The 26,618-nt window shown below is 42.5% G+C and overlaps 3 protein-coding genes across 8 annotated transcripts in view; 2 read left to right on the top strand and 1 right to left on the bottom strand.

The window, feature by feature from the left end:
* Nucleotides 1–426: 426 nt before the first annotated feature.
* pde11al (phosphodiesterase 11a, like) lies at nucleotides 427–11,604 on the bottom strand. 2 transcript variants are annotated; one of them, XM_052066712.1, is made up of 20 exons: nucleotides 10,651–11,604; nucleotides 8,723–8,881; nucleotides 8,079–8,168; nucleotides 7,771–7,911; nucleotides 7,576–7,640; nucleotides 7,025–7,151; nucleotides 6,860–6,935; nucleotides 6,073–6,140; nucleotides 5,883–5,975; nucleotides 4,714–4,764; nucleotides 4,433–4,579; nucleotides 4,180–4,287; nucleotides 3,750–3,859; nucleotides 3,585–3,675; nucleotides 2,960–3,060; nucleotides 2,715–2,792; nucleotides 2,570–2,633; nucleotides 2,124–2,198; nucleotides 1,086–1,169; nucleotides 427–999 (listed from the first exon to the last, which is right to left on the bottom strand). In XM_052066712.1, exons 1-20 carry the CDS (start codon nucleotides 11,581–11,583, stop codon nucleotides 793–795), a joined length of 2,868 nt encoding a protein of 955 aa, XP_051922672.1. In that variant the 5' UTR covers nucleotides 11,584–11,604; the 3' UTR covers nucleotides 427–792. The 2 variants fall into 2 exon arrangements, with proteins under 2 accessions (XP_051922672.1, XP_051922671.1); XM_052066711.1 differs by having other exon boundaries at nucleotides 2,960–3,027; nucleotides 10,651–11,457.
* Nucleotides 7,888–21,103, top strand: LOC127601455 (uncharacterized). 5 transcript variants are annotated; one of them, XM_052066717.1, is made up of 14 exons: nucleotides 7,888–7,926; nucleotides 8,058–8,149; nucleotides 10,210–10,254; nucleotides 10,722–10,899; nucleotides 10,975–11,661; nucleotides 15,482–15,604; nucleotides 16,776–16,807; nucleotides 16,885–16,953; nucleotides 17,032–17,061; nucleotides 17,153–17,340; nucleotides 17,424–17,506; nucleotides 17,585–17,759; nucleotides 19,846–19,937; nucleotides 20,007–21,103. In XM_052066717.1, exons 7-14 carry the CDS (start codon nucleotides 16,776–16,778, stop codon nucleotides 20,565–20,567), a joined length of 1,230 nt encoding a protein of 409 aa, XP_051922677.1. In that variant the 5' UTR covers nucleotides 7,888–7,926; nucleotides 8,058–8,149; nucleotides 10,210–10,254; nucleotides 10,722–10,899; nucleotides 10,975–11,661; nucleotides 15,482–15,604; the 3' UTR covers nucleotides 20,568–21,103. The 5 variants fall into 5 exon arrangements, with proteins under 5 accessions (XP_051922677.1, XP_051922676.1, XP_051922678.1 ...); XM_052066716.1 differs by having other exon boundaries at nucleotides 10,722–11,533; nucleotides 11,611–11,661; XM_052066718.1 differs by having other exon boundaries at nucleotides 10,722–11,661; nucleotides 16,763–16,807.
* A 1,885-nt stretch (nucleotides 21,104–22,988) lies between these two features.
* The window catches only part of osbpl3b (oxysterol binding protein-like 3b), a 29,617-nt gene continuing 25,987 nt past the window's right edge, over nucleotides 22,989–26,618 (top strand). Inside the window, exon 1 of the mRNA XM_052066643.1 lies at nucleotides 22,989–23,150. The gene's annotated coding sequence lies outside the window, so the exon portion shown is untranslated. The remainder of the gene's footprint in view (nucleotides 23,151–26,618) is intronic.

Raw genomic sequence — 26,618 nt, 5'->3', positions numbered from 1 at the left:
TAAAGCAAAACTGACAGAATGGTCTCTGCAGCAAGTGCAAATCTGAATAGAATAAATCCAACATCACAATCTCATAAAACAGGGTATCAAAGTCAAGGCCTGGGGGCCAAATCTGGCCCGCCACATCATTTTATGTGGCCTGCGAAAGCAAATAAAAAATGTCAAGTGCCATGATGCTTGCTATAGTCAAAACCAGCATTTCATATTGTCTTATATAATCCACAATAACAGTTATTATTCTTGACTTTTGATTTTAAAACTAGTTATTCATCAATTTGTTGTGTGCTGTGTATGTAATATGTGGAGGGGATTAAACATTTATGGTTTCCCAAAATTCATAATGGCCCTCAAAGGGAAACCGTAACTACAATGTGGCCCATGACAAAAATGAGTTTGACACCGCTGTCATAAAAGGACTTTAGACAGTATAGCTAATGGGTTTATTTTGATTACTACTTTGGAATATGTCAGAGCTGAGCAAAATACTGTGTGTCCAGTTTATTTCCATTATCAAGATGTCATACCAACCATTTACATGTTCAAGAGTCCTACAATGTTTGCTGTTGCGTTCATGTAAGCAGTTTTTCAAAAAGAAAGATGTGTTCTTTACTGCAGACATGTGAAGCCACATCCAGTATTTGAGGAAAATCTGCCATTCACATTTTGTAAAACTCATTCAAGTAGTAAGTAGTGCATTTGCGTGATGACCAAAGGGTAAGGACAGTATTCCAATCATTTCGGAGACTTGAAGCTCATTTTGAAGTTGGTCCCGCTGCGGTGTGGCTCGAAGCTTTACACTCGACCGTTTGACCCCGAGTTGGCGTTTTCCGCTGGCTTCATGTTGGACTCCTCGCTGGCTTCTGAAGCCTCGGGACTCTGACTGGTCACTGAGGCGTCGCGTGCATGCTCATTAGATGCGCACAGCTCCTGCCATTTCTTTCGGTTGGCATCTATCCCTTCCACCATTGGCTGCAATTTCCTGTTCAGCTTCAACAGGGACTGGGAAGGAAAGAAAAATGACTTGCACTATGGGATAAAGAAAATACATGAATGAGCATTCTGATAGTGTGCGGTGTGGGAAAGACCTGATAGAGAGGTTTACAAATGCCGTCGATCCAGTCCAACTGTAAGGCGGGTAACTCATCTTTGCGATTTCGATCAAATATGGCCTACAAAGACACAATAAAACTATTAGGATCCTCCTCTAGAACATTTGGTGCACTTGTGGGTTTCGCTACCCAGCACTATGATACGGTGCTTCGAATACCAATTTAATTCTTTGGGACTCAGTAAGATGCAGTGATATTAGTCGTTTTCCGCAGATGATAAAGAATATATGCCTGTGAGTATTATATTGTCTGTCCCCATACATTGCTGCACCGTTTGTATTCAAATATCCATTGCTTTCAGGATTAAGGTACAATGTGTAAAATGCACTTGCCATATAGTGGTGAACTAATAGAATGCAATGACCAAAGTTTGAAGCCTCTGCATTTTGAAGCACCACAGGGATCTGAGAGAGCCCATTACCGATTTCTTCAGCAGAGGTGCAAGAGAAATGTCATCACAAATGTCACCATTTAGCACTCATAACTCAAATGTTTGCTTGCAATTCAAGACAAAAAGTCGGTCAAGCTATGGCTTGTACCTTGAAAAATAGAGAAGTTGGGTCACTCGTAAATCAAACTACAATTGTACAAGTACAGGATGGCCAACTACATTGGCTACGTCCACTGCGACTCTGCCGTCAAAGTGGCCTTCCCTGCCGTGCAAGCAGTGTTTTTATTGGTTGGTGTTATATTGGTTGCGCCTCTGCTACAACCATCACCATGGCTGACTACATATCTGATGGTTTTTCAAACAAAACATTTGGGTCTGAACGATTAATCAGCCGCTGATTCTTTTTTGTTTGTTTGTTTGTTTGTTTTGCTGTATATTGTATATTTTACTTATTTTTTGCTTTTAATGTTAACACATTACAACATATTCCTGATATATATTTTTAATTGAATCAAGTGTTTAATCAGTTATTGGAGTTTTATCCAGTCAAATATTGGAATTGGCCTCAAAACGTTCATAGTGGTTGGGCCCTACAAAACACAAATTCAAGTGAGTTTTGTTACCGCTGGGGTGAGCTTCAACTCCGACCTCTCTCTGTCTCCTTGCTCAAAGAATTCACTCGTCACCAGCTCAGCAACCTGAATGGGCACATTTTACTTCAATGTGATATGACATAGGCTCAGAATCATACCAACTATGTGGAGCATGCAATTTGTTGAGCCCAAAGGAGCTGTAGAGACCTAATAAGTGAACATTGTCATTGCCCCCTCCCCGCATTGTTATTAATTGTGCCATGTGAGGTTCCAAATGCTCTCATGTCCCTCATAGCTAATAAAATGAGCCTATATTTGAATCTTATTACGACCATTCAACTGGTACACAAACTAGGTATTTATGGGCCTGAGCCACTTTTCACAATCAACTATGCATAGAAATACAGCAGTGAAAAAATAAAGCCAAATGATCCCATTTCTGAAAGAAAAATATCTGAAATGTTAAGCGCACCAACCTGTTTGGATATCTCCCAAGGCCGAGTAACGGCTCCCAAATCACAGGCTGTCATCAGCATGGATCTGTCACAGGCCATCAAAAAAACTCAGTCACAAAAAGTCATTGATTTCTATATTCTCCGTGTTTTATTTTGTACAAAACACCTCAGGACTTCTCTGTGTTTCTCTTCCGTCCAGCTGAATTCTTCAGCGAGCACGCTCTCAAAGAACTTGCTCCGCCGCCTTTCCAAACAAAGACAGTCAAGGACGCAAGAGCGGGGGGTGGAAAAAGCATCTATCCAATGCGGCAAGATTTTTCACACAAACATGTTTTGCAGGAGAAGAATACAGGTCGATAGTTCTTCATTTCTTAATTTTTTTTCTCTAAATGCAATGAAAAGATGACTTACTCAAAGTGCAAAGTGAGGTCCGTGGAAAGAATGGCCTGCTTTAACAGTTGCATCATGTTGCTATATTCCTTAGAACAGAGGTTCGCAAAGATATTGTGACCCTGAAACAAAAATATGAAATAAATCCCCTTACAGTTTTGCAGGCAAGGATGAGCAATAGCGCCTGAAATGTTCCCTTAAAGCAAACGTGTTGGCATACTCATCGCTCACACTCTAATGAGGTCCCCATTAGCAATCTAATTTAGCCGCACCCAGTGACATTTTGCGCTCTCTGTTAAAATAAATCTATCGATAATGCTGCTCTTAAAATCCATCCAGAGACTCAAAAATCTTTAGGTGGCCGCTGCCACAGGAGACTCTGTCTCGACTAAAAATCTCCCAAATCAATTTCGGGCTGACCTTCGGTGTTGCCGTGCGCTGAGTAAGACATGGTCACAAACAGAAATGTACGTCCCATTAGCCGGTGATTTTCAAGCGCTGTGCCACTGCACATTAATGTGCATTCAATTTACTCCATTTTATTTCGTCGGGTAGTCGCACACAGTAAAATCAGACAGTTTTATTTGTCGCAATCATTTGACAATATAAAATCAATAAATAATCCTATCGGCGATGTGGGCCTCACCTCACTTTGCAGGATCATGACTGCATGATTGAAGTGATGATGTTCCAGGGTCGCTGACGTGCCGTAGAGCAATGCCAAAGCAGAACCTGTCCTGCAGACACAATAGTAACAACAAAACTGTTATAAATCACTCAAATGTGTCCTTGTACACTGTCTGAGCCTTACTTGGCTTGAAAGGCATTGTTGGTTCCCCGATGGTCCAGATCGTGACAGAGACAGCCAACCATCAGCGCTAGAATCTCTGCTTCGGATAAAACGTCCTGAAAGCTGGCTGACTATGAACAAATATAATTCATCATTCTGACAAATCTAATATTTATTGTGTTGTGTGATTTGATTCAACTGTACAAAGGAGAACGGCGTCAGGGGACACAAGGGGGAGGCTGATGGCAGTAAAACATGAGATGAGTGTACGGGGGAAAGGTTAGGGGCAAGCTAGATGCTGAAAGGGTGCGCTCAAATTTAAAATATGGCACTTTAGCTAAAGCGTATTTACGACTCTGGAGTGAATGGAGCACGCGGCTTCACACGTTAATTGATGAAGACAACCCAAATCAATCAGAGTGAATTCAAAGCCATGTTGCGTGGGACTTACTGTGATCATAACAAACATGCACTGGGACACATTGAAGGCGTGCCTCCAATTGTGGTAGGCCACAGTCCGGTAGTTCTTCCTCACGGTGAGAAGCCAGCGACACAAAACCTACGGAAAAGAGTAATAGTTGCACACTGACACATGTTTTTGTTTCTTTGTTTTTCCAGCCTACTGAAAGCCACCAAATCTTTCAGATGTGCAGTGCATCTCAATAATTTAGAACACCAATGAAAATGTATTTCATTTCGGTCACCTCGTAGTCTATTTTAAAAGTTTGGACAACACCAAGTTCCAGGAACATCCGCAGAGAAGCGGTGATCATCCCATCGTTGTCCAAAGAGAAGTCGTTGAAATGGAACTCGTCAATGCCAAGTTCGCAGCTCAGGGGGATCTTTGCAGCCTTGAGAGAGATGGTTGGGACAGAGCTGTCAGTCACAGGGCTCAAGCAGGAAGTAAAGCAATCACAACCGAGATGGGTTTTACTTCTTATTGCCAGAATATTGTAATGTTCCTATGTGTGCCAGCTGGAATTACCTTCAGTCTGTCAACTTCTACCTTTGAGCATGTAGCATGATAGGATAGCATCTGGAAAAAAATAGATGAAAATTATGAAAAGAAATGATAATTATTTTTTTGTATTTGTCCATCCTAACTTGATTTAAATTCAGCATGAAATGTGGCCATCGCTTAAAAATGCTTTTGCTACATTTTTTAATTGTTTTTTTAACAAACCAAAAGACATTTTTTAAAAACTTGTTTTTTTCTGAGAATGTTTTGAGCAAGCCATTATGAAATTTCCAAAATTGGGGCTTCTCACAAGCTTTTAAGTGACAAGTGACTCATTTGCACTTTGCAGTCTGGATTAGGAGGAGGTAACATTTCATGCTTTGGAAGGAATCTCAGAATCTCGGTTATGGCGAGTAACCGCCACAAAAAGTCACGAGGTGAGTATTCACGTTCCTTCGAAGAAACCTTTGAGCAATTTTAAATTGTGTAAATGGCACAATACAATATGTCTCTTTCAGTGCCTGAAGTGGAAAAAATTGTTGCGGTACTCCCCTTATTCAGGTAAATTAGGCGTTGGGCAACAGCAGGTAATAAACAAATAAATCATCGATCAATAAATTATGTTACATGTATTCATTTGGGCATCAGTCTGGCCATTCTTATTCTGTGCTATTGTTGTTGACTTCGCTCGCAACAAGTAAATCTGAAGCGCTAGCGTAACTGTTAGCTCTTCACTTGATAGATTGTGTAACATCACTCGCTTTTTCACCAATGCTGGCCACAAACGGCAAAGACTTGTGCCGTATCGCACTGTGACGGGGGAATTAATTCGCGATTGAATATCATTTGGGGATGGCGTTGGCAGCAACAATATAATTAATTGCAATAAAAACTGTCAAATGTCAAGTCGGGCCAGCCGTCACGCCACCAAGCAGGCCAACTTCAAAATAAAAGCAAGCTAAGGCCATTGCATTGGCGTCCGTGTATTCTTATGTAAGGGTTTATTTTGAAGTTAGTCTTTGCGTTGGTGGTGTGTTATGTGAAAAGTATATTTGCAACTTCCAGATCAACTGTCACTGCAGGCAGAAAAAAATGCACCATCTTATTATTATTTTTTTTTTTTTTGGGGGGGGGGGTCAATGGAATAAACCCTGTGAGTGATAAGTTTACCGTTGCTATGTGTTAGTGGTACTCACATCCAGGGCCACAGACTGCTTGGCCCACGTCTTCTTCACTTGATTGTACATCATAGTGTTGTTGATGCCAAGTCCACAGAAAATCACAAATGCCTGCACACAAGCAAAATAGCCAAAGGGAGTGCAATGTTTTTCATGCCTTATGTGCTCAATCTTTTGAAAACCCGGTGCCCTCCAAATGATTGAAAACCTCAAACAGTCTCTGATCTGCATCGCTGAAGGTCTTCCTGTCGAGACGATTCAAAATTTGTGCAACCCCTGTGGAGGAGAAACCACACATGAAATAAAATGTTTAACTATTTAACAGGCACATCAATGTCGATCAATAAAATTGATGCCGGGTAGAGTTCATACGGGCAAATCAAAACTTCCCCCACAGCCAATACAAAAACAGCTGGCATTAGTTGGCAAACTTGAAAGTGCCCCTGCACAGGAAATTATAATACACACTGGAATAATCATTTCCGCTACACTGCAAATAGTGCAATAAGGTTTGGGAATTGGGATAAAAATCAACTAATCGAAGATTTCCTAATAATTTTGTTGAAGTTATCATTTGACAGATACGCGCAGAATACGCTGTTAACTCACTCTCAATATGTCTTATGTTTCTGTTGTTTTTCCATTTTTGTGTTTATGTGTTTTGTTTGCATCATTCTTGTGTTTGAAGCATTCAGCCATTTGCGGCGTGTTTCCCCCCCTGTCGGCCACCTTACCCCGGCATCTCCCTTCTCCACCTGATTAAATGCTGATTAAAAAGGCTGATTAAAATAATTCAAATGTCCATTTTTAATATAGATCACGAGATATAGTTATTAAATTTCCCAATTGAATCACTAGTTTGTAATATAGTGAATATGACTACAAGATGGAAAGAAAGTAAAACGGCATCATCAGCCAGGACTGATGGGTCATTGGCTCGTCATTGGTTTTCAACATGAAAAAATGTGACTTTTTGTTCAATCTGGCAAACCTACCAATAATCTGGTGCGTTCGATTCCAGATAGGCACACACAACACTGATCGGATATGAAATCCTGAGGCTTGGTCTGCCTAGAAAAGGATTGTATTGGGTGCCGTAGTTATTGAAATCCTCGTGTGGGAATGTAAAAATACTTATAAAAGCTTGGTGCTAAATTCACCTCGGCATCAAAGCGTGGGTCCTGGCACATGTCACTGATGTTAACGGGAAGTCCCGTGGAGGCCACCAGCTCAGCGATGCTATTATTGATCAGCCAATCAGAGCATGACAGCTTCTCTATGCTGATGCTGCGTATGGATAGAGAGCCACAAAACCAACCTGTGAGCATTCAACCACAACGCCTTGTAAAAAAAAAAAAAAGGCCACGAGTGTTGCCACTACTAAATGGTATGTGCTAGTAACCTTTGGTAGATCCAAATGTTTCATCATTCAACTGTTATTCTTATAATGCATAATCTGCTTTCAAAAAGTTACATATATTCAGCTTTCGGATGAAATTTCAAGATGAACCTAAAATGTAATACAGGTTTACTCAATTTGACCTTCTCTAAAATTTTCAGTGGGCACGGCCAACTCTTCAATGTTTCGGGACTCAAAGTTGAAAGAAAGTGAAAGTTAGGTCACTCACTTGTAAAGGTTAAAGTGCATTTTATGTTGCTCATAATGCTTGTTGTTCCTGCCATTTTTTTTTAAATTTGCGTTTGATGTCACCTGATGTCATGATGCATGTTGCTCAAGGGGGACATCAGCTCAAACGTCTTGGAGAACTTCACAACCTTAGAGGACACATCACGGTAAGCAGCGTGGTTAATTTTTTCATTGCTCCGAAAGGGAAGCAAAGACCTCTTTCATTGAAGTAAAATCTAAATAAATAACTAAATAACAGATCAATTTCAAACGCCTCACCGGTGACTCGATGTCCTCAAGAAGAAGTACAGAGCAGCGTTCACACTGCAGGAGGGTCAACGCTCGCTGCATGATCTTCCTCACGATCTTCTCCAAATCTGTCTGCTCCTCAAACAGATCGTTGACCACTTCCAGTAAAGCCTGAGGCAGTAGAAGGTAGTTTTGAACTCTACGTGCGATGCCATATTTCATCGGCAACTGCTGATGAACTATACTAGCCATAAAATTTGCATGCCTGAATATTAATACTGTCAAAGGTTTGATTTTTATATATTTGTTGTGGAAAGGTGGTTGATAGGATCACGCACCCTGCTCCTTTCATACTCCTTGCGAGACTCCGAAAACAACTTGGCATTGGAGATGGATATTCCGCAGAAGGGTAAATACATCTGCAGTACCTGATCACACACGCACACCAAAAAAAGTAGTGCGTTATCTTCAAGCGTTAGAAAAATCAGAAGCTTGTGAGTTGCCATTGTCAACCGGGTTGCTTTTATTAACTTCAGATTTGTAGTTCTTAACATGCATTCACATCAAGCAGGGGGATTGAATTGAGGCGGCCAAAGAAACTAAAATGAGAAGCAAAGCAGATGAAACAACTTCATTCTGCCATCTTGTGGACAAGCTCGTGAACTCTAATGTAGGGTGAAATGGGGTTGCACTACAATTGAGTATAAATAATTTGCAAGACTGCTTAACTGTTTAGCTGGATTGCCAGCAATGGACAGAGAGTGTAGTTCTAAGTCAAGAGCGGCTTTAACGCCCGCAGAAGAAAAACTACGACCTCCTCGGAGAGTCACTGAAGTGTTTACACTCAAAGTGCTTCCCTCCTCGATGTGTTTAATGTTCCATACTTCTATCACCTTCTCTCGATATTTCTAGCCGTACGGCCCACTGACCGCAGGCAATGTCATGTGAGTGTATAAGCGAGCAGTCCGGTGAGATGTCTCACTTTCTCATCATCCTCAGTGAAAGGCGTTCCCGTGGGATTCTTGTTGATTGCTTGGACCACGCCAATGACCTCTCCGTCGCTGTTGCAGATAGCCATGCAGAGAATGGACTGAGTCTTGTAGCCGGTTAACTTGTCGATCTCGTCACTGAAGCGGTGGTCCTGAAAGGCATGGAAGGAAGCACATATCATAAAAAAAAAAAACGCTCGTACAGTTATGCCATTGTGAAAAGATTTGCATTTAACTTTGGTTTAGCAGCCTTGAGAGCACTGACATGAAGATGAAGCACTGACATGAAGATCACCATAGTCAGCAGCCATTGTCAAACATCACGCACCGCTCGGAGCCATTGAGCATGACATAAATGTTGGTAATTATTTTGGTTTTGTCACAATAAAAGACATTAACTATGGACCTCAAAAGTAAATGACAAGGAAAAAAAAGCAATGAATAAAGTCCATCCACAATCCTCACAACTCGATGACCTCAATGTTCTTATAATCAAACAAATTTTCGATTCTTCGCCAGATGAAATGTCTGTGAGGCAAAGAAGAAAAAAATGCAAATGCATACGAGAGACTCGGATGGACAAAATAAGTTTCATGTATACTGAATAAATAAGTAAAACATCTATATTACATCATAAATACGAGAAGCCCTTAAATAATAAATGATGCAAGATGACTTAGCATATGCAAGCAAAAGGTTTATTTCCCACTGAAATTTGTTCAAATCTGTGATATGGAGCACAATGATAACACAATAGAAATGCATCTACTTGCCAGATGGATGGCCAGCAAAAAAACTTTTAAAATATTGTTTATCTTCAAAGGATAAAGCGCACATTTATTAGATACTGAGCTTTAGGGCAAAACAAAAAGTCACAGGGCCAAAGTGGCCATACCATATTGCACTTTATTTTCATTACAGGTCACTAGTCAACAAAATGCAGATTGCAACTAAACAGATGTGTCTAAGAAGTATTTAGCATAATCATCATAATAATAGAGCATGTAAGCCGTGAGATCGTCTATACATTTATGATATGTCAATGTGAGTGTCTCTTTCTATTAGGAACGGACAGGCATTGAATAGGCGATCTGATCGTAAGTACTGCATGAGTGATAACCATACAGTAGTGTGCCATGCAACCTTGGCTACTGTGCAGAATGCAATTACTGAAGAAGAAAAAAAAATTCAAGAAGTTTGACTTGGTAGTGTCTTAAGAAATAATTGTTCGATCACTGTAATATTTTAGAATGAGCTACGATAGGGGCAAGTATACAAGAGCTACATCAAACACATCGGCTCTGTTCAATTTGGGTGTCGGTTATTGGGAATGTATAGTGGAACAACGCTGATGTCATTCCATTGCACAAGTGGTCCTAAAATGTAGTGCTCAGCAACGCAAATTGTTGCAGACATTTTGTTTGCACGTAAGACATTTTGGCATACTATTTTTCAATCCACGTGTTTAATTTGATGACAGGCGGCAAGTATGAAGGCATGCGGGAGACGTTCATCCAAATCATAGGTGAGGATCCTGCCCGGCTGAGTGTGATTCTAATTTGATGAAAACATTTCTGCATATTGTTTCTTTGAGGGGTTTTTTTCTCCTCGTGTTCCATGGATTGAATGTTTTGGCGAGCATGTTTTAGTATTGAATTGTATTGTTTTTCCCCTCTCCAATGCATTTCACTGGGTGCCATACACAAATTGACTTGTGGGACGCTTTGGTACCAATCACCACGAATTGGGGATTTTGATTGGACGGTAAATAAACAAGTTGTTGAAATAGATATATTGGTGTATCTCTTTGCTGATCTCATTAGATTGAGTAAGTGGTCATAACACGGAATTTTACAGACGTCTTGTTTGTACAGTTTTCATCTTATTTTCCATTCAAGTGCATCGCGCTTGTTCCGTTTACCTGGTATGCATTGGGGATGTTGACGGTCTCTCCGTGTTCCGCCACGTATCCAATGATGCCCTTTCCCCAAGGCACCTGCACTTCACAGGAGTTGAGGGTGCAGGAGGAGGGTCTGACCGTGGTGCCCGAGTGCACGTCAAACACTTTGGACACCAGCGTCCTCTTGTGCGGGGGTCCCTCCACGAGGAAGAGGGAACACCTGTCGGCGTCCACCAGGATGCACGCGTTGATTAGGATCTTATAGCTCAGGTTGGTCAGGTCCAGGTCGTTGGAGATGTCCTTGACCAGTTCTAAGAAAAACTCCCTCTCGTTGGTCTCCCGGAGGCGACACTTGTGGTCGGTGGCGGTGGAGGCGTATTGTGGCACGTTGACTCTGGATTCGAGCAGAGCGCTGAGAATGTGCGCCGTGGTGGGAGGCAGCGAGCTGGCTTTACGCAAGAGTGCGCGTCGCCTCATGCTGGACTGGGGATCCTGCTGGCTGAAACTGGCGTGCTCGTCGTAGGTCCGGTGCGCCGTGGTGGCTTTGGACCGGGCGAAGTTGCGCCGAAGCTCCATGTGAGACGACCTGCGTCGGAGAGCGTCCGGATTGGCCGGCCACAGAGAAGGCTCCGTCGTGGCCGTGGCCGTGGCACCGCCGCCGCCGCAGCCGCCGCCGCGTCTCACATCGGCCGCGGTCACTTTCGGAGCCTGGTGCTCCCTCAGCCACCTGCTAATATGCTCACATTTGGCCTTACGGACCAGATACTCCTCGAAGAGTTCCGGGTGGCAGTCTAAAAACGCTTCGACATCAGAATAGTCCGAAGTCATCTTGGTGGGATGGAGGTTCTGAGGAGCAAACTGCATGCGCGCTCCAATGCTGCTGGAACATGAGTGAAGCTGCACGGTGGGCTGAGGCTGTGCTGTCCTCCTAACATGAATCCATTCATTACCCATGTGAACGCCATCTTCTGAACAACACAGTGGGAGGGGAGCAGAGAGCGGCTACAGGTGGAGAGGACTTTGATGCCACAGGTGCACAACACACAAGAAACGGATTCCATTTACTTTAAAATAGAGTTGTGTGAGCTACCGAACTATAATTTCTTGTGGAACTTATGATTTGGATGGAACACGTCTCATTTTCCATCTAGATTTAGAGAAACTAGGAACCAGGAGACATTTCTTCATCTATCGTGGTTAAATGGCAGCTGTCAATCATGTTGTGATAGATAGATAGATCGATAGAGGCTTTTGGTGGTAAATATGAATATGTGTTTATTCAAATTAGTCGTGGTTGATGTACCTGATATATTTGCTACATTGTCTGTGGCTCTCCCCAACAAATTTTATCACTCACAAATTCTTATGATATCTAATCATTTAGATTACATATTAACATATTTTTGTCATGGTCCTGACTCCTGAAAGAACGCCCGGAAGGGAAAAAAAATGTAAGAAAATGTAAATAAGTAACTGCATTCTAGTGAAATGCCAACAGGAGGCACTCTCCTCCTGTAAAACTGTTGTTTATAATAGCACATTTAAATCAGTAATTCCACCTGGATTACTGTAAAAAAAACACACACACAAGTTCATCCATCCATCCATAAATTTTATACTGCTAATTCGGGGTCGGGCTATGGGGGAACAGCTTTAGCAGGGAGGCCCAGACTTCCTTCTCCCCAGCCACTTCTTCCAGCTTTTCCTGGGGGGGACCCAAGGTGTTCCAAGGCCAGGCGGGAGACATAGTCTCTCTCTCATCGCCGGGGCCTCCTACTGGTGGGACGTGCCCAGAAAACCTCACCAGGGAGGCGTCCAGGTGGCATCCTAATCAGATGCCCGAGCTACCTCATCTGGCTCCTCTTGACATAACGGACTCCGAGCCCCTCCCGAATGACCGAGCTTCTCGCCTTATCTCTAAGGGAGAGCCCAGACACCCTGTGGAGGAAACTCATTTCGGCCGCTTGTATCCGGGTTCTCGTTCTTTCAGTCACTGAGCTTTTTAACCACCTCGGTGACTTCAACCCCAGAGATAGAAGACACCGCCTCAGAGTCCCCAAACTCTGCTTCCTCCAATGAGTTGGTGGAGTTGAAGAGGCCTTCGAAGTTTTCTCCCCACCGACTCACAATGTCCCGAGTCAAGTTCACCAGCGATGTCAGATGGTGGACCAGAATTTCCTCTAAGCCGTCCGGAAGTCGGCTTCCATGGCCTCCCCGAACTCTCCCCTTGCCCGAGTTTTTTGCCTCGGAGTCTGCTGAAGCTGCGTTCTCCTTGGCCAGCCTGTACCCATCAGCTACTTCTGGAGTCCAACGGGCCATAAAGTCCAACCCCTCTCCACAGAACCGGTACCAGAGCCCAGGATAGATAAATTAAAATCTAACGCTAGTTCAGTTCTCATCAAGTTGAGGAATAACATGGTTCACAATGTCATCTTCATGTTGCCTAGCTGCTGCACAATATTATGTTTGGTGATGCAAATACGTTGCAATCAACCCCTTGTGTTCACATTAAATATAACCATTGTTACACATCAAAAACACTGCAGGCTCCTCTCCACATATCCTGTCAGATCCACTGTACTCGTCTTTTGATCTAGGGTTGCATAATGTTGGAGATGATTGTTTGATAATGTTAAGTACTGCGCATGCCTGACATAAACTGAAAACATTCATATGGTATGCAAACCAGAGCCTTAGAGTTCATTCACAGGGAAATAGCAGTATTTTAAGGAAATAAAATAGCTCGACCACCAAAGGCAGAAAATGTACATGAAAAAAAAAACAGGGACTCCAAGCTGATTAGAGTATAGTGCGGTTTCTCCTTCAGTACAGCTGAGGAAATAACAAAGTCCGTCATGAAAAACTGAGAAGATTTACAATATTGGATTCATTTGGATTTTTTCCCCCCTTCAAACGTATCTTGGCAGAAATATCAAAATGGAAGGGAAAAAAATTCTCAAGATGTGCATCACCCAGGTGATGAACAGGATTTTAATGAACAGACACAAGCGGACACACGGGTGAGCTGGAACAAAAGAGGCAATGACTTCAATCAAAGAATGCTTGGACTATCAGAAAGATGAGGTGACATTTGAAGCAAAAGAAAAAAATATCGATGATGGACCAAATGATGTCTCCTGATGGCAGATCTCTCGCGCAAGGTTAGAAAATAATTTTGTGGTTAACGCAATGGAACAGAAAATGGATGGATGTGCAAGACAGTATTATCCTAACTCAGGGGTGGGCAATTATTTTTTGCATAGGGCCACATGAGAAGCAGAAAATATTATGGATGGCCGGATCAAAAGGGTGAACTAAATTTGACAATATTAATTGGATTTCTTTATTTAAAAAGCAGTATTTTGCATTTTTTGGCACGTTTTTCAGACTTTAAGACTACATTATTCCGTCATATCGAACGGGATTTGCTTGACTTGGCGCTACTGCGGGCTTCCGTATCGTCTCCCCCTTCCTCCCTATGCTCTGCAACTTCAAGTAACTGTGCCACCTGGCGTTGAAATGCCTGTCATTACAAGTTCAAATGAAATGAATGCAGTCGTTGACATCGAACCTTAACTGTGTACCAACCTTCGGCGGGCCGGATTAAAAAGACCAACGGGCCGGATTTGGCCCACGGGCCATAGTTTTCCCACTCTGTCCTAACTGATCGATTACATCACAGATACAGTATTTGCAGTCACGAACGCTATTTTTCCTCAGCCACCATTTCTACTTAAACTCCTGTGTGTTTGTGCAACCCCTTGCAAGCCATAACCACTCTTTATACCTCTCCTCGATATTATCAAGCTGCGGCAATATGTGATTCACTACAGTGGCAGGAATCGGGCGAACGGCTCTTTCCACTGGAGCAAATCTATGTAACTGGTTACTGGCCTGCCGTACGTTTGTATTTTACTGTTCCTCTCAAGGACATCTCATGGGAATCCCAATTAAAAAGCACAATCCAACAGAGTCTCGTAGTACATTGCTGCTGAGAGTCAAAGGAGAGAGCTTTGTGCATTGTATAACGTCCAACACCGAGTGTAATGTATGCATTCATCATTGAGAACCAGATTTTATAGAATGCTAAAGTGAGCCATTGTTTCACTGCAAGTTTGCTATCGATTGGCACTTAGGGTTTCTTTCAACATTGTATGTTTTGCATATGAATACGTAAGCAACTTGCAGTTGGCCGGGGACCAGTCCGGTTCGTGCCCTGCCCCTTGGCCAAAGTCAGCTGGGATAAGCTCCACCTCAACCATGACAATAGGACTATTGATACAGAAAATGGGGCGATAGAATATAACGTGGAAGAATTGTTCCAGCACTGGTGTCACAAAAAAAAAAAAAAAATTCAAACCCAAACTACCAGTTTTCCTCTTCAAAGCGGGCCAGACGATCAAGCAGCATGTCTGCAGAGTGCCTATGGCGTTTGTTTTGTTCAGTGCATGAGAGAGGTGAACGTTTTGAAAGGACAACTCATGGCTTCTTTACCATAACGACAAACCTCCGCTCATAATCACAATCAGCCAGTTAGAGGTCCTGGAACTTCTCTATGACACCTCATTTTGTATGTTTTAGAGCAAATCAAATATGTGTATAGATGCAAATAACCTCCTCAATCATCCCTCAGACCTTGAGAGTAGTGTTGACGTGTACCCTTGACATGTAGCTGTTTCTCCTCGGTTGCATTGCAACAGAGAGGGTGAAAGATGACTCCTTGTAAGCAAAACCAATTTTTTCCTAGGCAGGTGTCTGGTTGCAGCATGCGTCCAACAGTGATAGCTTGAGCACTCATTCAGCTCATAATGTGATTTATGCAATCTGTGATGTATTAAATTTATCGTCACAGTTGTTTGGTCGATCTGGACTCTTCGGATCCAGGCCCTTCTTTCTTTAACCACCTCCTGCTGCACTGTTAAGAAACGCTATCCGTCAACTGGACAAGGTGGACTGGCTGCTCGTACCTGTGAAGGTAAACCAGAGTAACATTTGTTCAATTTGGTGATTTCTTTTCGAAAGGCTTGGAAGATAATTTGTTCTGTTGTGTTGAATGCATGTCCACTGTGCGGCTTGCCTCCAAGGTGCTACTTCAACACAGCATGTCGATTATAAAGCTCGGATGAGTGAAAAATATGACATTTATGTTCAATACATTGAAAAACGTTTTTGTTGAATTAAATTTGTTAAGTGGTGGCACCAAATGATATCATCTCGATTCAGATACATTTGAACTATAGAGCTACTTAAAACATGTATCAGGAGTGTCAAACTCATTTTTGTCATGGGCCACATTGGAGTCACCGTTTCCCTTGGAGGGCCATAATGACTGTCAAACCATATGAAGAAGTCAAGAATAATGGTTTATTCAACAATTGTTGACGTGGCTGTTGTGAGGGCTTTGGTCACAAGAAAATGCTAACAATATTTGCTATTTATCACACATGAGATTTTAAAATTTTAGCAAGCATCAATCATGGAAGTTGACATGTTTGATTTGCTTTCACGGGCCACATAATATGATGTGGTGGACCAGATCTGGACCCCGGGCCTTGAGTTTGACACCGGTGATGTATCTGGATCCAAATGATTTCATTTTACGCAACCCGTGGATGAAATAAAATTGAATAAATTCAACACGCCATTTTTTTTCAGTGTACTTAACATACACATCGCTCCATTATATATATACCGGTAGTCATGCATGATTCTTTTCAAAACGTCATTTTGTTTTATTGTCAGTGTGGCAACATTTTCATGAAAATTAAAGGAAACGTATGGACATAAACAGGGATATCCGGTATTGGAAGTATCATTAAGCAATGGCAATAAAATGCTTTGGCTATTTAACGCATTCATGTAAAGGAATAAAATTAACCAAATATGCGGTAAATTCGTTTTTTCTAGTTGTCAATCACATTTGTATGTGTGTGGGGAGGGCGGATCATTGAATTAAATATCAACTAAAGTATGCGACGTTAAGATAGAAGTGAATTAAAATGAATATACATGAACATTTTCTTTCTGCATCAATGCATCCCCAATGGCTTCCACCTCTTTACAACTCCAATCCAAATGAATCTTTTCATGGTGGAAAGAAAATCTGTTCCTCTCTTCAATCATCTCATCTGAGTTTTTGCAATCAGATGGAGTCCTCCGCAGTCAACAACAGCGTCAGGTGAGCCCATACGGACAACATGCATCCCAAAACTGGCAAATGAATCGAAACTAATGATTGCTCTTCTCCTTTTACAGGCAAACTGTGAGTCACTCTTACATCAGTGATGTCACAAAGAAAAGTGATGCACCCCTCAGTGATCAGCTGTGAGTAATCCTGCTTGTTTCGCCGTTAGCTTTACACTAAACAAGACCGCCGCGGAGTAATTATGTGTTTTTTCTTAGCGTTCCAAAACCCACAGATGTAAATGTAGTGTGAGTATGGCTCCTGCGATGATTCCTTGTCGAAATGCGCTTGCGGCTGAGCCCACCTTGAACATGTGTTGACTAAATGATTTCCAAACAGGGAGAAAGCAGCAAAGACTGCGATTCCAAGAGAACATCCCTATGCCTCCCACATCTCCCGCTTTGAGATGTTCCCATCCTTCCGGTCATCCGGCGATCGTCGAACGGGATTTAGGCCGGCCCTGTTCCCTTTTATCAGCCCCATCGTCCCAACTACACCGAAGGTTACTGTACTCAGCAAAACAAAAGGTACGAAGGATGTAATTGGTAGTGGCTGGTTGTAAGCTGTTGCTTTCTCAGCTGTTTTGTCCCCCCCTGCCCCCCTCATTCAGGTGGTCCATACAGGCATGAGATTTTGGAGACACCAACAAGGGCAAAAACAGCCAAGTGGCCAGGAGAGATTAGCTACACAGACGTAAATGACATTTGACCTACAAAATTCACACCACCTAATGTACACATCTGAGCTTTTCTGTTCATTCTTGTTTTCTAGCGTCCAAAGCCCGTCAGGGGAGTACGGCACGCCTTGTACGCGGCTCCCACAAAGGCGGTTCTGCCCAACCCCCAAATTTGTGACGGGGATTTGACGGCTTCTGACTGGACAAGTAACATGTTGAGGAGTATGGATAGGATGCATTGGATCACTTCTTATCAGATGCACTACCAAGGTAAATTCCTTTAAATGGTCTTTGCAAGAAGCTGAAATAGACACTGAAGACAGCAACTATAATGGAGAACCCTTGCAAATATTACGGCTGGCCTTTGGGGTGCTATCCTCAAATGGACTGCTTTTGGACCCTTCATATTTGACCTTTGTTTACCAATATGTCAAGTCAAGGCAAGTCAACAGTACTTATAGAGCACTTTCAAACAGCCATCGCTGCATACAAAGTGCTGTACATGGAGCGATTTAGCATGCACAATAAACAGTAAGATACATACATTAAAATACATTAAATAAAATAATTTAATAATAATTAATCATTATTATTATTAGAATTTAATAATTTAATAAAATGATTAAAAATACATGTATATTTTTAATCACCTTTTGCATATCAGTCATTTTGAAACAAAACAGTAAATAGTCGGACAGATGTAAATTAGCAGACTAGATTTGCCGCATGGTCAAAACGAGTTGTGAGGATCCGGGTAGAGGGTACGAGTACAAGACAGTATTTTTTTATTTCTTGGATCGAATTAAATGAAGTTGACTACCGGTATTCTAATCACATGGAACTTCCTCGTTCAACTGCCCAGAATGAAAATGCTGCTGACTGTCTTTTTGTCATCTGTTTTTTTTTTTTTCACTTTTACTGTGACTGACTGACATTGTTTCTGTACTGGTCATTACTGCAAAACAACAAATCTAATAGTGGCCTGGGACGTTTACACAGGACTCTACTTTTTGGCAATGCACAAACCAGTGGCATTGCGTCGGGGAAGGATCTATAGAAATAGAAATATGGACTGTACCTACCTACAACAGTAGCAGTTTGTTCTCCATTCCATAACATTTATTATTCCTTGTGCATCTTGGCCAAAGATATTTGCTTTGACGTTTGCACAATGACCCAAATAAATGGTTTGGCTCGCTAATAATAAACACACGTTTTGGTTTGCACACAAGCACAAAGTATGGAGAGTTCCGAAAGGGTACAAAAAGATCCATAGTGGACTGGCGGCCCCCTGGGGAGCGCGGAACGGATTAGATGGCGCTGGTCTTGACTCGCCTTGGGCACTGGCGGCCCATGCGTACTCCACTGCTGCGAGCCACATGAAAAATAAATACCTGGACCCAGTTGCAGCGTCAAGTCTTTTTGGGTAGGAGTCCTCGTTGCTATTCAAGTTGTGTAAACAACTGCTGTCTACGCTTCCCTGCAGAGGAGCACCAACCCCCCCCCCCCGCTGTGTCAAACCACTTCAGATGACTGAATCAAGAGTTTTAACTGGATTTAGTTCTGGGCTGTGCCCGTGCCATTCCAAAATGTCAGTTGTTTTCTGATGAAGCCATGTTGACTTGCACAAGGTCATTGCTGTCTAGCAGACGTGAGAATCTTTCAGGCTAAGATGAAGGGCAGTTCTACCGCAAAAGGCATTCTTGCTGTTGTCGGTCAGGCTGAATCCTTTCATAGTTAAAAAAAAGTTTTTCCACTCACCTTCTCCTTTTCTCCGCTCTACTGGGACATCTTTGTTTCGTGTTGTTCACAAAGTTGTATTGCTTATTGCTCCCCTCTTCCTCAATCGCACAGAAATAGTCAATTGCAGAAGAAGGAAGAGGATCATGACAGATTCAGCATTTGATGTGTTTTAAAGCATGTGGATTCAACAAAAACAATCATTTTTTTAAAAAGCATCTTTAAATGGAAGAAAACTCTTATTAATTTGTTTTTATAACACATTTGGGGGCCCTTATAACTCTCGCTAGCCCCGGAAGAAGAGCGCTCGAAACGCCCAAGATAGCCCAAGCATTCGATGTGTTGTTAAGCACGTGAATTGAAACTAAAACAGTCTTTTTTTTCTTCTTTTTTTAAACGGAAGAAAACAATCATTAATCTGTTTTTATGAAACATGAGGGCCTCCTGCAAGTCTCGCGGCTCCAGGCAATTGACTCTTTGAGTGTTTCTCTCGTGATAAGTCAGTCGCTAATGATGCCGTCCCAACCATGTTTCACTGTGAGTCCAAAGTGGTGCTCTTTTGATGAGCCACATTGTTCATCTTTCTTTATTTTTATTGTGTTTTTTTTTTTTTTAGGGGTGCAGCAAGCTTGTAAAATGAATGACTTCAGGGAAAAAATGAGTGAGCCCACTGGGAGGACTTCGCATTCTGCACCGCTGGGAACAGAGGTGAGAAAATATGCAATTAAGTCAACGCAACAGCATTCCACTGTCGCTAATGAGAAGCTTTCCCTCCAGAGGGATCGGTCTGTTTATGTGCTGGTTCCTTCGAAACTGAGACAGAGAAGAAGACAGGGGAGAAACAACAAGAGCACTTACGCCGACATGTTTTCACCGGCTACTAACCAAGGCGCTACTTCCGCGAGGATCCAACGTATCTGTCCCATGTGTCAATGCAATACAACAACGGATCCACAGAACGTGGTTTCGGATCCCTCACGCGCCGTGAGTGATGGGACCGAAGCCACCGAGTCAAATCAAGCGGAGAGCAAGGAGGCAGCCAAAGTGCATTTTGATGAAAACCTCACGAGGCCTCCCGCGTCGACAAACGAACAAGGCGACCGACGCAAACCGTCACGGCTTCGTGTGCTGCCCGGCATCGCACCTGCGGGAAAAGCTGCCAACACGAGGGCGGGTGCGGGTGATGGCCTTCTGGGTCTGCAAGGCAATTATTCCAGGACAAACGCCCATCACAACTTTAACAGCTCCGTCAAATATGCTTCTGTGGACTTGAGGGACAATATTTTCACCGGCAAGAAACATAACTTCTATGGCCTCAACTGTAACATCATCCACTGACAATGTGGTCAGCCGCCGTTATGTTGAATTCTCGGCAAAATGTACTAAACTTTGACTTGAAATATTGAACAGTAAACAAGAGAAGAAAAAAAACCTGATTTCGAATGTGAAAGTAAAAGGCAAACATTCAGAAAGGAAAAGAAGGGCTTCAACCTTCAAACCGGCGCTTTGTGACACAACGTTCTTGAGGCCTGACCCTCAGCTTCGAATGATGTAACATTCTTTTCATTTTCATTTTTTCTTTTCAGTTTTCATTCATTTATGCTTTCAGAATAGAAGGACATTGACATTTGACACACACACACACACACACACACACAAAACACAAACCGATGTTTGCAGCTCTTCTTTTTTAAAACTTTTTACTGCTCTTTCCCTGACAGGAACTCGACGATAAACGGGATCACGCTGCCTCATTTCTTTTAAAATGCGTGCGCTTTCACGGGATCTTTATGCACATTTACTTTTATTGGCAGTCATAAAACACAGTACAGAGACTCTGATGCTCACCTGCAATAAATTTCAGGTTGCTTTGCCTCCTCTTGGTGTTTGTCTGCACACATAATCAGAAATACTTTTACCTGACAATGCAAATTATGCTTGAGTTGATTCAAAACACATCATTATCGACACACCTCACTTATTTCTGTCTTCTTTATAGGACTTGCTGTTTCAAGTCCTTAAATGTTCAGCACAATAGATGGAAGAGTTGGAAATGTCCTCTTGGGGTGGGGTGGGATTTGGGTGCACCCTGTCCGACACATCATCAGTTGAATGCCTCAACATCATTGGGTGTTTCGGCCATTTTTAACTTCCTCTGCTGAGGTTGGCCCGGTTGATCAGACTCTGTGTGTGTCGCACGGTGGCACCACATGGTCATAATTGAAATAATACTAACCATCCATCCGTGTTCCATTCCGCTTATCCTCATAAGGGTCGCGGGTGTGCTGGAGCCTATCCCAGCTGTCTTCGGGCCGTTGGCAGGGTACACCCTGAACTGTTTGCCAGCCAATCATAGGGCACACAGAGACGAACAACCATTTGCGTTCACAATCACACCTAGGGACAATTTCAGAGTGTTCCATTAGCCTGCCATGCATATTTTTGGAATGTGGGAGGAAACCGGAGTACTCTGAGAAAACCCACGCAGGCACGGGGAGAACATGCAAACTCCACACAGGAAGGCCGCAGCCCGGAATCAAATCCTCATCCTCTGCACTGTGAGGTGGACGCGGTAACCAGTCACCCACCGCGCCGCCCCGAATAATCATATCATAGAATTCTATTTTGTTTCAATTTAAAAAAAAACATTTTCATCGAGCTCTCGTATTTGGTTATGCTCATGTGAAAGCGCTGTATAAATAAAGATGTAGTGATGTACCAGTACTAAATGATGTGTCTACTGGCTATTATACAGGATGCTCATGCAATCTCTTTATAATTTAACACCTTTATTACAGCAGCAAATGAATAGATACGTCTGTGCAAACTATTGCAAAATGAGAAATATGAAGTTATTTTGCCTCGTTTAATTCACCTCTAGAATGTGCATTAATAATTGCATAGAGCACATCAGGGTGCGACTCGATTCATTTTCATGTTTGCTAGAGCATAGAATCATCAATAATGGCGATGGCATCAGTGATCTTTTGTTTCAGGCCCGTGATGTTCATATCTTTGTTCAATGTGTGGCAGGTTTAATGAACAATTATCATAAACCAACATTAGCATTGTGCATTTTCTTCAGGATTCACCCTTTGAGCTATTTATTTAACAGAACCTGTTTTAGCAACATACAGTCACTAGAGTAACTAGAAATTTGATGAACACAAGAGGGGCTAAAATTACTGATACATTCTGTACTTCAGTCGATATTTGTGATGGATAATTGTATAAGAAGGTCGACTAAAAGTAGAAATACCGTTTGAACTTCTAAATTTTTAAAAAAGGACAGACTGAAATGTATTAAGCAAATCTCCAAAATGAGCTTCAATTATTTGAGGGCATCTTATCCGCAGAGGTGTAATTAGGATGCTTGGTCAATAGACGGCAGTATAACTTCATATTGGTCCCACCATTTTTTTTCTTTTTTTCTTTATTATTTCTTTATTTTTATTTTATTTCTAGTCATGTCATTCGGCGTTATTATTCTTAGTTCAAATGTTCTCAGGTAGTTAATTAAAAAAAATATACTCTCAAGGTTTACACCAGGTAAACGAATGGAAGGTTTTAGTAATCTTAACCAGAAATGACAAATTGACTGGTTGGGGGCGTCCCCGACATACGTCATAGAGGCACTCTGTGGGGAAAAATGAAGCCACGCCCTCTAATGTTTCGTCACTTCTTTCTTAACTCTAATTTATTTGGATCAGCGAGCAAGTATCCGCCTTCCGCAGCGGTGAGCAAATGAAGGCCCCCCCCCTCTCGCCCCATGAATGAGTGGAAGCTGTGCCGTGTCACGAACCAGAAGGCAGTCATTTTAATTAAATATCTTTGTATATTATTGACATTTTCGCTGCCTCTACCTCTTTTTGTGCCACATATTCGAAACATCCACCACCATCGCCAGAAAAACACATCAAGGTGAGCGTGCTCTCTTCTTCAGGCTCTTAGTCATTCCTGTTATTTCAAGATCTTTTGTCGAGTGGTATAAAGTTGATTTCGAGTTTTGGTCTCGTGTTTGAGTAGCAACGGCTTATTGTTTTGAAGTTAGAAGAAAGAGAAACACTTGATAAAAATACATGACACGCCAAGGCTATGAATAATGCATTCTTAAAAAAGTGACAGCCATTGCTCATACATGCTGAGATGTGCGGTACACAGCGCTCGGCGCAGCCCAGCATCTCACGCCCACTGTCAGAGCATTACTGATGCTCGTCAAGACTATCTTCGTTAGTCAATTTCTCCATGTTAGTCATGAGCAAACACCCACACGTTTCCTTAGAAATGCAACGTAGACTTGCAGAACTTTTGAGGTCAGCGTGACTGGCTGACATTCACACAAGCTGGAATTTCACGACTCACGTAGCACCCTTCGGGTGCACTGGCTGACAAAGGAGCCTTTCAGGTAATGCTCGCCAGGCGCTGCGTCCTGGAGGCTCACTCTGTGTTGCTTACTGGGAATGTGTGCTGCTCATTGATGGGAATTGTAGACGGAAGCTTGAGTGCTTGTCAGCTGTAATGAATCTGATGCGGGGCTGTTTTTTCCTTCTGAGCTCATGATTGAAAACCCAGCCTTGATGGATGCCTGCTAGACTGATTACTTAGTCATTTGAATCGGGACAGGTGGACTAGTGGTTTGTACATCTGCCTCATGGTTATGAGTGTGGGGTTGGCATGTTCTTGCTTGTGGTCATGCGTTTAGGTTCATTCAAGACTGTAAATTGTCCATAGGCGCGAATGTGTGGGTGTGCATTGTTGCTGACTGGCTTGTGACAAGTACAGCATCAGATGGGATGGGCCCCAAATCGCCCAGTGAGGAGTTGTGCCAAAGAAATTTGATTTATGTATTGGGAGGGGTAAAAGAAAAATAATGTGTGTGGCTGTATTTGCAAAATGTTCATGTCAAATTTAGATATAGCAACACTGTACGGGATTGGAGGTTGGCTCCCAGCTGCTCCTCAAGATATTGACAGAGTTTTAAGTTATATGCTCCAAAGCAATCAAATCCGGTGGAGAAGATTAGTGGCTGCTGAAGTCAAACATGTGCCGGTTGCCAATTTGGGTTTAGTCCATCATTAGCACTCTTCACTGGCCCTCTGACAGGATGCGATTGGTTTGCCAAGAAAGAGTTCAGAAGTGAATTCTGTCGCATTTCTATTAACTCGATGTCAGCGCTGTAGCTTGTGGATCACAACCTTATTGGCTATTCACGTATTCCAACCCTTTGCCCGAATCAGCTATGACAATAAATGGCAGCACTTCGACAAAAGCAAGTATTTTGTGACTATCTGAATAACTGCAATACAGCAATATGAATGCCTATCCTGTCAATGAAAATCCCTTCAGTGAGAACCAAATTTAGAGTTTGGGGTTGGAGATGGAAATGTGGTCTCAATGAGTTGCAGACGGTCACCATTCTCATTGCGTGTTTTGTTCTTTTGTTGACTCTTCTATTCGCTATACGTATCTGCAGCTTTTGCCTGTATCCTTTTTCTTTACCACTCATCTGATGCGGGGCTGTTTGGTAACATTTCCCAGTTGGTTTTGAACGGCGACAGATCTTTATCGTTAGTACAGTGTATCCATTCACGGATTTTTGCATTAGATGCCGTTTTTATGAAGAAGCCAGTCAATACAGTACACTCTTGTATAACACACAGAGAATTGAATTAAAACACAACCGATGCACACAGAAATGACAATCCTCACCTTGCATCATGGCTGAGATATTGAGATGGTGAGATGAATGCGAGGTCTGTCTCTCTTGAAACAACTTAAGGGTTCGGTGCCTTGTTGAAGAGCAACTAATATAACTCATATTCCATGTTTGCGGCTGTGGAAGGACGCCCTGAGGTAGTACCATATTCATAACACACCGAGCCTCCAAAGAAATAACTCCGCAGGAGTTTTGCTTTTGTGCGTTTTTGTGACGAGTAATGGAGGCTGTGTTATGAACACCATAGAACAGGAAATGGAACTTATTGTGAGGTAGGAACACGATATACACATCTGTTCAGTGCAATGGGGGATTATTAAAAAACTTTTTTTTTTCATTATGCAGTTCAACAATAGCAGCGTCGATGCTGACATGATCATCTGTTGAGTTCACAGTCCATGCTCAAAGGAGCTTGAACTGTACTGGTTGGCACAAGCAGTGTTTTCTGAGTGATGGATTTGTAGACATCGTGTTTCATTTCCTTCAAGTTTTCCAATTCAAGTGATTTATCCCTTGGGGACCGTGCCAACGCACAGCTTCCTTCTTTAATGCTTAGGCACTTGTGCCTCTTAGCACTCTGCCAGTGCCGTTTTCTTTTTATTTGGCACAAATGATTTTCCGCCTTGCAGCTGTTCCGTTCCATCCATAGAATCACTTCTACCAACATTACGACTCGTGTTTAGTTCTGTCGTCATGGATTTTCCGGACTTAGCTTCAATTGTTGACCGTTAATGACATCATTTGTCAGTGGCGGTAAAAATCCAAAGGCAGGCTGTCGCTCAAGTGCAGGGTTGGGCAAAACAACCAAATTAGTTGTGGAAGTCGTGTGGCAAGGGCCAAGAGCAAACATTACACTTTGTGCAGATTTAGATGAAAGTAACTATCCAAAAATATTTCACCATTTTGGAAGTTCCATAGGTATGACACAGACATAACCTGAGTTTCTATGAAAGTCAGAACATAGAGATATTCCTGTATAAAGAACCTATTTACAGCATAGCGTCTCCTCACTTTTCACGAATTATATGTTCTCCGAACACACACAAACACACACACACACACACACACACACACACACACACATACACACACACACACACACACACACACACACACACACACACACACACACACACACACACACACACACACAGAAGAAGAACAATAGTCAAGGCAGCCGGCATACAGTTCTCCAACAAGGGTTTATAGCGTCAAAAGCTGCATGAACACACCAGAATTGTACCTTTAGCTACAATGTGACGTGGGATTCTTGTTAAAGTAAGTCATCTTAAACTATAAAGAAAAAGTTTTACATCGTTATTTATCAGACATTTTATTGTCCTCGTGCTGGTGCCGAATTTATGAACGCAGTCTATAATGAACTGCTAGTGCTTCACCTGTTTACTTTCCTTGTATTGTCTGACTCAATGCGCTCTGGTGTTCTGTCTTTTGGGGTTCTCGTAATAACCGAACAGCACGTTTGAACAGTGTTGGGAGTCTTCGAATGTTCTGAGTGAAGCAGTGCACCTCGGCGGGTTTTTCTGAACACACCCAAGAACGGGGATTTGGGGGGTGACGAGCTCTAATGTTCATGGTCTCGGTTTTTGTAAAGCTAATCCCCCCGCCCCCACCCCCACCCCTGGGTGACATCAGCAAATGCGCGTCAGGCCAGG

The sequence above is a fragment of the Hippocampus zosterae genome, chromosome 5, assembly GCF_025434085.1.
Source record: "Hippocampus zosterae strain Florida chromosome 5, ASM2543408v3, whole genome shotgun sequence".
In the NCBI taxonomy this organism is placed as follows: Eukaryota; Metazoa; Chordata; class Actinopteri; order Syngnathiformes; family Syngnathidae; genus Hippocampus; species Hippocampus zosterae.
Note: the sequence above shows the minus strand (reverse complement) of the source record. Positions and strands in the feature narration are given on the sequence as shown.